Below are 12,500 nucleotides of genomic sequence, written 5' to 3'. Positions count from 1 at the left end.
TCCAATTCACAGAGTTAGAGGTGCAGTTGGTTGCTCACTGACTGCCCATGTTGTTTGGAAGGAATAGAATACTCCATTCTCAATACTCTATTGGCCAAAAGTATAATTATAACAGATTGATTGAGTAGTCGTTATAAAAATATATGGTCATTATTTTCTTAATTAAGCCAACTTTTTTTATCTACAGGCCTCATTGAGTGTGGAGGTGGGGCCCATGTGGCCCCCAGGCCTACCGTTGCCCATCCCTGATTTAGGCTCCATTCCAGACTAATAACTCCAGTCCTCTGCTTTGCTTGTGGCCTAATGCTTCACTAATGCCCACCTCCATTGAAATTGAATCAATTAACTGTCCCTGCTGTTATAGTCTAGGTAGAGCAACAAGTACTAGATTGAGTTGGACCCAGAAAGATTTTAAAAAAGAATAGAGTTAGGGTTAGCCATGTCTTGTGTGCATTGGGTGCTGTGTGTGGGCCTTACCTTCAGCCACGTCGTCGTCCACTATGAGTTTGAGGTTTTTACCACGTCGGATGACTCTCACCGCGTGCCACTCGTTGTCGTTCAGCTTTTGCCCGGCGTACAGGGTCTCGGGCCCCTTGCCTGAGAATGACCACTCGTTAGTGTGTCTGTACACTATAAGGAGTCCGGTGGCAAACCCAATATTTGATTATCTCTAAAAGCAAGGCTAATGAGTTGGTTGACAGACTGACTAATGCCTCTTTTCCACTGTTGTTTTTTTCTGGTAAGCCTACAGTTCGACACAGCACGGCTCGACCACTTCTTTTTGCATTACGATTGATCATGCCTATTCGAAAAGCAAAAAAGTGGTGGCCGAGTCGTGCTGTGTCGAGCTGTAGGCCTTCCAGAAAAAAACAGCAGTGGAAAAGAGGCATTAGGATATGTATGCTATACACATACGCATGCCCCCTCAGACAGGCACAGACTGGAGACACTTAGCCAGTTTCATACAGCAAATGCATTTAGGTCAACATAGTGGGTAAAATTTCAACTGTGTCCGAAGAAGGGAACTCTGAATAGGAAAACGGTGTGGGTTGGCAAAATAGCATACCTGTCTTTCATAAGGATATACAGTGTACAAGAAGATGGCATTACAAACATAGATTTCCTTTTTTTCTTCAAAATACAAATATTGAGTTTGCCCATTACTTGGTTGAAAACATCAAATGTAGGCACAATGTCCATTAATTTCAATTTCATGAATGGATACACACATACACACTGCAAGTAAGTATTGTAAACAGTTAGTGTTGAACCAGTAGCATGAAGTCAAGTAATTGAAAAAGCAAATGTAACCATAAACACTTTTACTCATCCGAGGTCATAATATCCAAAAGCTTCCACAAGTATCTGTGTGTGTGTGTGTGTGTGTGTGTGTGTGTGTGTGTGTGTGTGTGTGTGTGTGTGTGTGTGTGTGTGTGTGTGTGTGTGTGTGTGTGTGTGTGTGTGTGTGTGTGTGTGTGTGTGTGTGCGTGCGTGTGTGCGTGCGTGCGTGCGTACATGGGTGCATGCCTGTGTGTGCGTTTGAGAGTTGGTCATGCTGGACTAATCACTTATTTCAGAATCATACAAAATCCTGTACTGCCAGCAGGTCTGACTCAAATAAAAACCCAACTCTAATCTAATTAAGCCAACGCGTTTTCCTTATAATATCAAAGCCTTCATCAACTCTCGTCTACTGACAAACTGTGGGATGGGATATAATATTTGCGTGCTGGGTGGAATTTGCAGTGAAAATTCAGTTATTTTCTCACCAGGTAACTAATTTATATTCTTTATTCCACGTTCATCTCAACATTCTTAACTATGGCTAGCTATGTATTTTCTGTGCCATGTTCTTTTGGGAGGCACATGCTCAATTTTGATGATTAATTCAGAGGAAATCAATGGTGCATATTACGGTCCACAGTCTGTGGTCGTGTAAGATGAATAATTAAGTGATTGCAATTCCACCACCTCCGTGGCCTTGGCATCAGAGGATGAGAGCGCGTGTGTGTGAGCATGCTCAGGAATGCACAAAAGTTAAGATCCTTTTTAGGCAATACAGGCACGCACACACACTCGCGCACAGGCACGTACACATACCTGCACAAATGCACACAGGTACACAGTCAAGAGGATGACTTGGAACAGTGAATCGATTTGATTAAAAAAAAAACTCATTTGTGGCAAACTTTTCACATTCTGAACACAATCTGTTGCATCTTCACTCTGACCATCTCATATGCCCTGGTGGGGCTGGACTGGGACCGGAAAATGGCCCGGGCATTTGGCCCCGAACACACACAGGCCACTTTACTACCGGTATATCTTGACTGTCTGAATCCACTGTCTATATTGACGATGGACCAATGGGTCTCCCCCCTCTAAATTTTGGGCCAATCCCCAGGAAAACAACCACAACAACAACAGTATCGGCCCCTGGGGACTGCCGGCCCACTGGGAAAATGCCCTGTATGCTAGATGACCAGTCCAGCCCTGTGCCCTGGCCAAAACGAGTCTTGGGTGGTGTCATCACATCAAATCCTGCAACTCTCCCTGCAACACTAGACAGTATATCTCAGCATCTGCTGTGTCATCATGTTCAATATTATGTTTCTATACCCTTAGCTGACGCTTTTATCCAACGTGACGCGACTTACAGTTCTTTACAGGGTATTGGTTAAAATATCTGAGGTAGTTTGCCTTGCTTAACGGAAATTTCGCCATGGAGTACAGTAGGGATTGTAAAGGTTGGATTTGAACCAACTGCAACACTCTGATCTAAAGCCCAATCTTGATTTCCCTACAACGCTTTAACTCAGCATCTGCTGCGTCGTCATGTTCAATATTATGTTTCATTACCCTTAGCTGACGCTTTTATCAACGCGACTTACAGTTATTTACAGGGTATTGGTTAAAAACCCTGAAGCAGTTTGCCTTACTCAACGGCACTTTGGCCATGGAGTACAGTAGGGATTAGAAGGGTTGGATTTGAACCAACTGCAACCCTCTGATCTAAAGCCCAATCTTGATTTTCCCTACAACGCTATATAATGCTATATGTTTCATTACCCTTAGCTGACGCTTTTATCAACGCGACTTACAGTTATTTACAAGGTATTGGTTAAAATCCCTGAAGCAGTTTGCCTTGCTCAACGGCACTTTGGCCATGGAGTACAGTAGGGATTAGAAGGGTTGGATTTGAACCGACTGCAAGCCTCTGATCTCCTTAACCGCTAGGCCACAGTACCAACATGGATCTGAGGTGTCATCATATTAAACCTCATATAGCCTACTAGCCATTTTGGTCTGCTCCCGTACACACTGCATCACACCACTGCATCACCAGCAGGGCTCTAAACTAACACCAGCCAGCCGGCCAAAGGCTGGTGAAATTTCAGTTTGGCTGGTAGAAACGACCAACTCACTTGCCACTTTGACCCATAAGTGAGTGTGTTTGGCTAGTGAGATTAACATCCCAAGAAAGTCCATTTAGAACCCTGATCACCTGATCACCAGTATGGGTCTGTGATGGTGTCACATTAAGCCTCTTTTTCCCTACACACTATTAAAATGCAGTATTGACTTAACACTTTTAAAGAGCACATATTCCAACTCATCTCAGCACTGCATCACCTATATAATATGGGTCTGCAATAGTGTCACAGTATATCTTATACCCTGCATGTTAACTCAACACTTAGACTGAGTACACTGACACTAATTCTCTCTAAAAGCTGTGTAATCGAGTCTGTACTGTACATCTTGAACTAACAGTGCATTTTTTACTCTGTATATTCCATCACATCTCAGCAGTTCATCGGCAGTAAGGGCTCTGCAATGGTACCACGTTGAGCCTCTAATTCCCACCATTCCAACACATCTAAGCTGCTTCCAGAGATCAGTCGAATGATGATCACAGACGATCATGCTTCAGCATTGACCTTCACCGTGATATACTGTATCTTCTTAACCTCCTCCTCTTCCTCCTGCTGCTCTTCCCTCTCCCATGTCCTCTTCATCACCACCCTTCTCCTCCTCCTCCTCCTCCTCCTCCTCCTCTACCTCCTCTTCTTCTTCATCACCATAAAATCTCCCTCCTCCTCCTCCTCACCTCCTATTCCTCTTCTTCTTCATTGCCAATACATCTCCCTCCTCCTCTTCCTCCCATCTCCTCACTACATTTCCATATGCTTGTGATGTACCATATGTAGCCTTCTCTCTGGCCTTCTGGGCCTAGTGCTGCTGGTACCACACCTCATGTTGCTGCTACAGATACCAACTGCTGAGAATACCAATGGGTATGTGTGTGTACAGTATGTGTGTGTGTGTGTGTGTGTACAGTGTGTGTGTGTGTGTGTGTGTGTGTGTGTGTGTGTGTGTGTACAGTGTGTGTGTGTGTGTGTGTGTGTGTGTGTGTGTGTGTGTGTGTGTGTGTGTGTGTGTGTGTGTGTGTGTGGTTGAGGATTGTTGGGTGTTTGAGACCAACGTTGCATTAAATGTATGCAGTCAGATGTTTCATTGATCTGTCAGTCAGAAACTCAGAAGTGGATCTTTGTGCCTTGGGGGAGGAGAGAGAGAGAGAGAGAGAGAGAGAGAGAGAGAGAGAGAGAGAGAGAGAGAGAGAGAGAGAGAGAGAGAAGAGAGAACAAGACCTTGAGTAGCAAAGTTGGAGACCTCTTTTTGTTTAATAAGTGTTATATCACGATTCGTGCTTTGGCTTCGCAGATGGCACTGTGGACAGTGGATAGGACCTCTGCATGAGTAAAAGTTCTTTTTTTTGGTCAATGTATCTTTATTGAACTAAGACAATTTGGCACACACACGCACGCACGCACGTACGCACGCACGCACGCACGCACGCACGCACGCACGCACGCACGCACGCACGCACGCACGCACGCACGCACACACACACACATACACACACAAAGTCCTAATTACCAGCAATGGGCAAATTGGAGCCAATGCAAATGCCTTTTTTTCTGTAAAACACCCAACCTTTTACATTAAAGATAGTGTCACAGCATAGTAAACTAAGCTTGGTGTTGTGTGAGTGAATTATTATAAAACATACGTAATATTTTGCAGGTGAAACATTACAACATGTTGTGTAATGCTGTGTTCTGTTGTTTAATCTTCTGTTTGACTTCAGAGAATTATGTCATGCTGCTATCGTGTCCAACCATTCATTCAAAACAAACAAACCACAACCCAGCAGTTACGAAGTACATCAGAAAACACAATATTTTAAAGAAAAGAAGTTGAGTAGTGGACTTACTGGAGTTACAGTTTATCCTGACACAATCTAGATGGGGAAGAATAAGTGACAGATGAAATCGCATCCTTCAAGGTTACAGCTGCAGACATCCATAAAACAGAAACTCCACCTTCCGGGGACGGACACATGCAGGAGGAAGACTAGCGGAGCGGCGGCCATTTTGTATGCTGTCTGTGTGTGACGAGGTTAGGTCACAGTATCGTAATTCTGAAGGGCAGGGGGGGGGATATCAGCCGATTACAAGGTTCAGAGACGCATTGTGTTATCTGAAATGTGCAAAAGCGCGAGGCAGAAATACTGCTGACGCATGTACATACGTACAGCTAACAGAAAAATGCAGAGGGGTCGCTTAGATAAAAAGGTTATTTTTGTAATTGTAATAAGAGCGATCATCCTGAGGGATTACGCTATCAGTACTCTTGTAATGGTGGTTCTTAAGGACCTTTTTAAAGACAGATATCCCAGGCATGAGGGTTTTCTTTTTCTTGGCTTAAAATGGCCGCCGTCCACCATTTGCTAAATGGATTTCATGACCCAGTCTTATCAGATCCATTTGGATTTTATATTATTACTATAATTATTATTTAAGGAAACCAATTCCAATTCTTATTCCAACTCTATCTCTCCAGCTGTAGAGGACTCATCGAAAAGTCCTTGTAGGGCGAAATAAAACACGACCAGTTCCGTCAACCTACGGTGTATCATTAATCAAATGGGACTGGACTGTGGGAGTGTTCTGAGTTATTCTGATTCAGGGTCAACATCCATGTAGCGTGTGAGTCCGTCATGTGCCGTCAACCGCAACAGAAAAGTGGAAGCAAACAGCCTCGGTCCAACAAGCACCAGCACCATACAGTGGCCTTACTAAACCCAGCAATGGACCCCCTCCCCTCCATGGACCATGATTGAGAGTGAGTGACCGGTGTGTGTCAATTAGCGCTCAAGATTAGACGAGCCCAATAGACAAAACAGATGGAAGTCAGGGTTTGTGTTTGTGTGTGTGTGCGTGTGTGCGTGTGTGTGTGTGTGTGTGTGTGCGTGTGTGTGTGTGTGTGTGTGTGTGTGTGTGTGTGTGTGTGTGTGTGTGTGTGTGTGTGTGTGTGTGTGTGTGTGTGTGTGTGTGTGTGTGTGGCCATGGGAAAATGAAGAAAGATGAGCAAAGTTCCACCACATCATCTGTATGAGATCAAAGACTGATGTGTGTTGTGAAATTAAGACGATATGGCGTGTTAGTGTGAGAAAAATAAAAAATAAAAAGAGTAATGTACATACTTTGTATTGACATGAATGCCATCGCTAAATTTGAGATGATGTTTGTACAATGACTATAAAAATATACAGAACCAGCAGTTCAGCATCCTTTCCTATGTGCCCACTTTGATTAATAATATATGGACATCTTCTTGAGTTCAAAAGAAGTTTTAAGAATGGCTTTTGCAAGACATGTTATATGGAATATAGCTTTATATGTATGTTTCCCTGTGTGAATATCTGTGCTATTACATGTTTTCTTGAATCTGTTATATGAACAGTATGGCCTAATTAATTTCATTGTTTTTTATTAAACATTTAGTGTATATGTGTACTATGTGTAAAGCATTAAAGTAAGCATAGTATTATCTTTTGTGCATAGGATGTGTTTTCAAGTTTGTTCGATCCATATGAAAAGGTTTCGAGTCCCTACGTGTATGTAGGAATTCCTCTTCCTGTATGTGCTTCACTTTGTGTCTTTGAATGGGTTTGCCTCACGTTTGCTGTGTGTGTGTGTGTGTGTGTGTGTGTGTGTGTGTGTGTGTGTGTGTGTGTGTGTGTGTGTGTGTGTGTGTGTGTGTGTGTGTGTGTGCGTGCGCGCGCCCGTGTGTGTGCGTGCGTGCATGCGTGTGTGTGTGTGCGCGCGTGTGTGTGTGCGTGTGTGTGTGTGTGTGTGTGTGTGTGTGTGTGTGTGTGTGTGTGTGTGTGTGTGTGTGTATGTGTTCGAGCGTGCATAGCCACCATCTGCAGGTGCCCTGGATGCTGTGGTCTGAGGGCTGTTTGCCCAGCGGGCGCAGGCTACGGGGCCATTGAAGGGGTGAGAACCATCTTTAGACACGGGAGGCAATGGGCAAATCGTGCCACCAGCAGCAGAGGAGGATGTGCATGGGTTAAAAATGGGAACGTAATGGCAACCCAGTACTAACCTCAAAACAACTCACCGCAAATTGAAACTAATGGCAAACCAATATCAACCCAAACAAAAAAAATCCCAAACTCTAAATGAAAAAATAAAGAAAAGCCTAACCACAACAAAATTAAATCATTAAAAAAACAACAGTTACCTAACCATTAAAAAATATATAAACCCAACTGCAAATTTAAGGAAAAATGAAAAGTCTAACCTCAACAAAAGGTATGGCACTGTATGTTAGTGTTCTGGGATAAAGCTCTATTTAATATAGGCTAACGTTTAATATATAGGCATAAATACAAATGCTCTCAAGTTAAACATTAAAAAGAGACCATTAGCATTGCGCTGATTAGACAAGCGGTTTAAATTGCTCCTCTGAAGTAAAGAATTATATACATATTTTTTATCTTAATTACATCTTCATTATACTAAGGGGAACATGTGTTTTATATTACATCTATCTTTCTTTTCCCAAAAAAGTGAAAAGATGATGGGTTGGGCGCAGGAGAAATGTTACCGTAAAAATTATATAATGTTACCATATATGGCACCGAAATGTCAATACCATGAGGGAAAAAAATGATCATGACGTGGTCTGGGCAGAAGATGTGCCATGTCAGATAAGCAGTATGGACAGTGACGTTAGGTGGTTCGACTGAATATGAGATATTGCCTGTCCAAAACACATCTCAGCAACAAAGCCAGAGGGAGAACAAAAAAAAGAGAGAAGGAGAGAAAGAGCACGGTCAAACGACACACACTGTCATGCAGTTAGATAGAGTACAGGACTAATGTGCGGGGTAGAAGAGAAGGTTAGATAGGTAACAGATGCTAGTCATCCCAATAAGAAGAAGACACTGAAAAAAGAAAAACACACAAAAAAAACAAAAACGGCACACCTTGACAAAGCAAAGTGGAGAGAAAGAGAGAGAGAGAGAGAGAGAGAGAGAGAGAGAGAGAGAGAGAGAGAGAGAGAGAGAGAGAGAGAGAGAGAAAAGAGAGGTCACACAAAGACAGATAGAAGAAGACGAAAGAAGACAATACAAGGCCTTTCATATAGGAGAAGAATATGAAACAAATGGAACTACAAGAGAGAGAGAGAAATACAGAGAGAGAGAGAGAGAGAGACAGAAAGACAGAAAGACAGATAGACAGAGTCAAAGACAGACTGAAGAGTTGGAGAAGCTGGAGAGAATGGAGAGGTGGAGAGGTGGCCGTCGCTCGGTTTGCCGGTCGCCGCGGATACCTAGGTTGACGGTGAGCTTGACGCGCCCGCCGTCCAGCTCCAGGCGCAGGGTGTCGGCCGAGTCGCGCGAGGTGGCGGCCATGAGGATGCCGTAGGCGCGCTGGGACATGAAGCGCAGGGACACGTCCTCCGCCTCCGTGTGCATCACCTGCGGCATCTGCACCTTCATGTACATGCTGCCGTCGAAGCTCAAGATGGACGCCTCTGCAGTAAGGGAAACAAGAGAATAGAGAGCAGGAGCACAGGTTACAAATCATGTCTTTATCTCACAGTATCATGTTTTTTTCTACATCACTATTCATCTACTGTACATGCTTCCATCGAAGCTCAAGATGGACGCCTCTGTATTGATCGAAACAGAGAATAGTGAGCAGGAGCACAGGCTATAAATCATGTCTTTATCTTACAGTATCATGTTCTTTTTTCAGCATCACCATATTCATCTACATGCTTCCGTCGAAGCTCAAGATGGACGCCTCTGTATTAATCGAAACAGAGAATACTGTAGTGAGCAGGAGCAGGGGTTACAAATCATGTCTTTAGCTTCAGTCAAACTCCAATTTTGTGTCCGATGTTGACATCGGGTTGCGATGCACACTTAACGAGAATCGCAACTGTCTTATGCCCGACGTTCCAAGTCGAGATGTAAATATCAAACAGTGTTTGATATCTACGATTTCTGATCGGCGACTCTTGGAACCGGCAAAAATATATCTCAGAACGTTGGTTAAGACGAAGAAATCTTGCCTGACAATCGCTTGCAATGGTGCTGCAGCAGCTCCCTGCAGCTGCAAATGACTTTGCTAAGATCTTGCACGAGAGCATAGTAGATACCATCTTCAAGTTGGACTCTTGGCAAACGTGGAGGAAAGAAGAAGAACGCATCGTGGTGTGTCATTGTTGTGCCCTGTCACGCCTTGTGCGTACATCTCCTTGCCAGCCTCACAAGATAAGAAGTCATATCACTGGCCACAATCATCTGCAGCCGTAAGATGAAACACATAAACACCAGATCCATGCACAGCTTCTAGGCCAGTGTTTCCCAACCAGGGGTACGTGTACCACTAGGGGTACGCGAGCACACTGCAGGGGGTACTTGGAAAATGTTAGTTTTAACAAATACATGGAGCTTAGTTACATTAGCATAGAGAAAGCGATATAAAACTTGACTTAGGGGGTACTCATGGCACAACGAAAAGACTTAGGGGTACAAAAGACAAAAAAGGTTGAGAAACACTGATCTAGGCGATGGTAAAGGCAAGAGTGTTCAATATTTCAAAATATCACCTCTGGAGGCGATGATTGCTCTGAAATAAACAAGCAAAAAGTCAAACAAGTGTGCGGTAAAACTTCTTTGTTTTGAAATATTGAACACAATCACCAGTCTGTTGCCAAGCATGGCCGAGATGGTGGTTTACGTAAAACTTCCACACACAATCTACAAATGTGAGCCTATTGTGCAAACACTGTGTGTGTGTGTGTGTGTGTGTGTGTGTGTGTGTGTGTGTGTGTGTGTGTGTGTGTGTGTGTGTGTGTGTGTGTGTGTGTGTGTGTGTGTGTGTGTGTGTCTGTGTGTGCGCGCGCGCGTGTGGTACATTTAAAATACAGTTGTCCGGTACTGGTTATCTAAAAATCAAACAGTGGTACTTCCTCTCTATGTGAAGTTAAATTTACGGTAGCCAAGAAGAAACTCTTGTTACAGTCTGTCTCTGCTCTCAGTGTAGTGGGCTGCTGCTGAAGTACCAACAGTACTGCTGCTGAAGAAAAATTGGTGCGAGTAAAAGCTGTGCTGTGTTGCAAAAATTCATCCAGAAGGTTGAGGACTGCCCTGCACTGCAAAAAAATATTTCTAAATAAATAACAAATAATGCATCTTATATATAATGCATCTTTGCAAGCTTATTTTTTCTAATTTCAAGTAAAAAAAAAACATTTAGTCAGACTGGATTCAAGAAAAGAATCTCCTAACAGCTAGTACTTCTGACTAGACATTTTAGTATTTTAGAGTTTGACCATTTGACAAGTATTGTTTTTTTTCTTGATCAGATTTCTTGTAACAAACAACAGCAATCTAATAAAGAAAGATCAATCAAGACAGTTTGACAGACAACTTGTAACAAGAAAATTAAGCTTGCTAGGATATCATTTTTTGCAAAGTGGCTCCCAACTTAATTTTGAAGTATGTAGGATGTTATAACGTTTAAAACAATTTGCTTGGGTCATTGTTCCAAAAACTAAACCGTAAAACTGTATTTTTTTTTTTACATCAGAAAAATACATAGATGTATGTATGGATCTATTATTATGTCTGTGAAGATTATGTTTACACTGTCCTGTCAAAGTATTAGTAATGAATGAATGAATGAATGAATGAATGAATGAATGAATGAATGAATACATATTATTGACACACTTTCGGAAGATATCACTACAGAGTAATAACAGTACAAAACACTAGTGGAGTGTGCAGAAGCTCCCTAAAGACACTAGAAAAGACCTACACGATAAGGGGTACTGTTATTAATGATTTTCTAAATGTGTGGCGAATCTAAAGAAGATTGCAGGTGTGCTGCTGATCCTTTGTGTCATGGCTCCACTGGCACAGTCATCCTGCTACCTGGCCAAAAAGGACCCAGTTAAATCACGGTGCCTTTGAAGATAATTACACCATTTCAAAAGAAAAAGAAAAAAAAGTTAAGTGCTCAATTCTTTTTGAGTTTGTGAACTAATATAATTATGTTTAAATAACACTAATACAAATTTCATAACCACTTCTATCGTCAATCCATTATCAATTATGTTTTCGTAATGAAATGCATCATCTAAAAATGACAAGCCAATGAGATGTTGCTCAAACTTTGCTATTAATGCGCCTGACTGTAAAGCAACTCATTATTGTACAATAATACATGAAGGCGTGCGTGTGCGTGCGTGTACATGTGCGTGTGCGTGCGTCTTTGTTTGTGTGTGTGTGTGTGTGTGTGTGTGTGTGTGTGTGTGTGTGCGTGTGTGTGTGTGTGTGTGTGTGTGTGTGTGTGTGTGTGTGTGTGTGTGTGTGTGTGTGTGTGTGTGTCTGTGTCTGTGTGTCTGTGTGTGTTTATGTGTGTGCCCACATTTGCATGCATTTGTGCATTTATAGGCCAAAAATGTGAAGATCCAGTGGACGGAACATCCCATGATATTGGTGAAAATTGGACTAGCAGCAGATGTGAGGCTTGTGGATGTCATGATGACTATCTCAGCTGCTGTGACAAGTAAGTTAAGAGTCATGGCACGCAAGTAAGACAACAGTTCTTGAAAACAGATTAGGTTATTATTTATTAATTAGATTAATAAGCTAATGTCAATTGCACATGTTCTATACCATTCCATCGGTCTTTGCTTATAGAACTAATATGAATTGCATATGTCCTACACCGCACAATCAGACTTGCTTACAAAACAACATAAATAGCAAAAAAACCTGCAATTAAAGCAAGTAACCAATTGATATAAAGTAGGTAACCAAATGGCATTCCAGAATTTATACGTAGATATACTTCAACATACTTAAATATACTCTTTCAGAATGTTAAAGACTTTTGCTTTTAAAGACCAGCATATTGATGCTATCTATATATGTATTTGCATGTCTTGTGTCTTGTCTATAGCATGGGAACAGTTCATGCTTCTCCAGGGTGCAAGGTGACCTATGACTGGGAAAAATGCACCGTAACTGTGGATAAATGGGATGACAACTCTGATTGTAACTACTCACAAAGCGGGTAGTGATTCATTGTCATGAACAAATAAAGGGAAATGAATGCACATAT

General features: G+C 42.3%; 1 protein-coding gene across 1 annotated transcript in view; it reads right to left on the bottom strand.

Annotated features, from left to right (window-relative positions):
• Positions 1-12,500, bottom strand: part of nrxn3b (neurexin 3b) — a 523,292-nt gene that overhangs the window by 277,890 nt on the left and 232,902 nt on the right. The window contains exons 10-12 of the mRNA XM_063223293.1: positions 8,689-8,892; positions 5,279-5,305; positions 478-597 (exon numbers count right to left, since the gene is read on the bottom strand). Coding sequence (XP_063079363.1) covers positions 478-597; positions 5,279-5,305; positions 8,689-8,892 — 351 coding nt within the window. The remainder of the gene's footprint in view (positions 1-477; positions 598-5,278; positions 5,306-8,688; positions 8,893-12,500) is intronic.

Source organism: Engraulis encrasicolus, chromosome 18 (assembly GCF_034702125.1).
Source record: "Engraulis encrasicolus isolate BLACKSEA-1 chromosome 18, IST_EnEncr_1.0, whole genome shotgun sequence".
Lineage (NCBI taxonomy): Eukaryota > Metazoa > Chordata > Actinopteri > Clupeiformes > Engraulidae > Engraulis > Engraulis encrasicolus.
The sequence above is the reverse complement of the archived record's forward strand: the minus strand, read 5'-3'. Positions and strand labels throughout refer to the sequence as shown.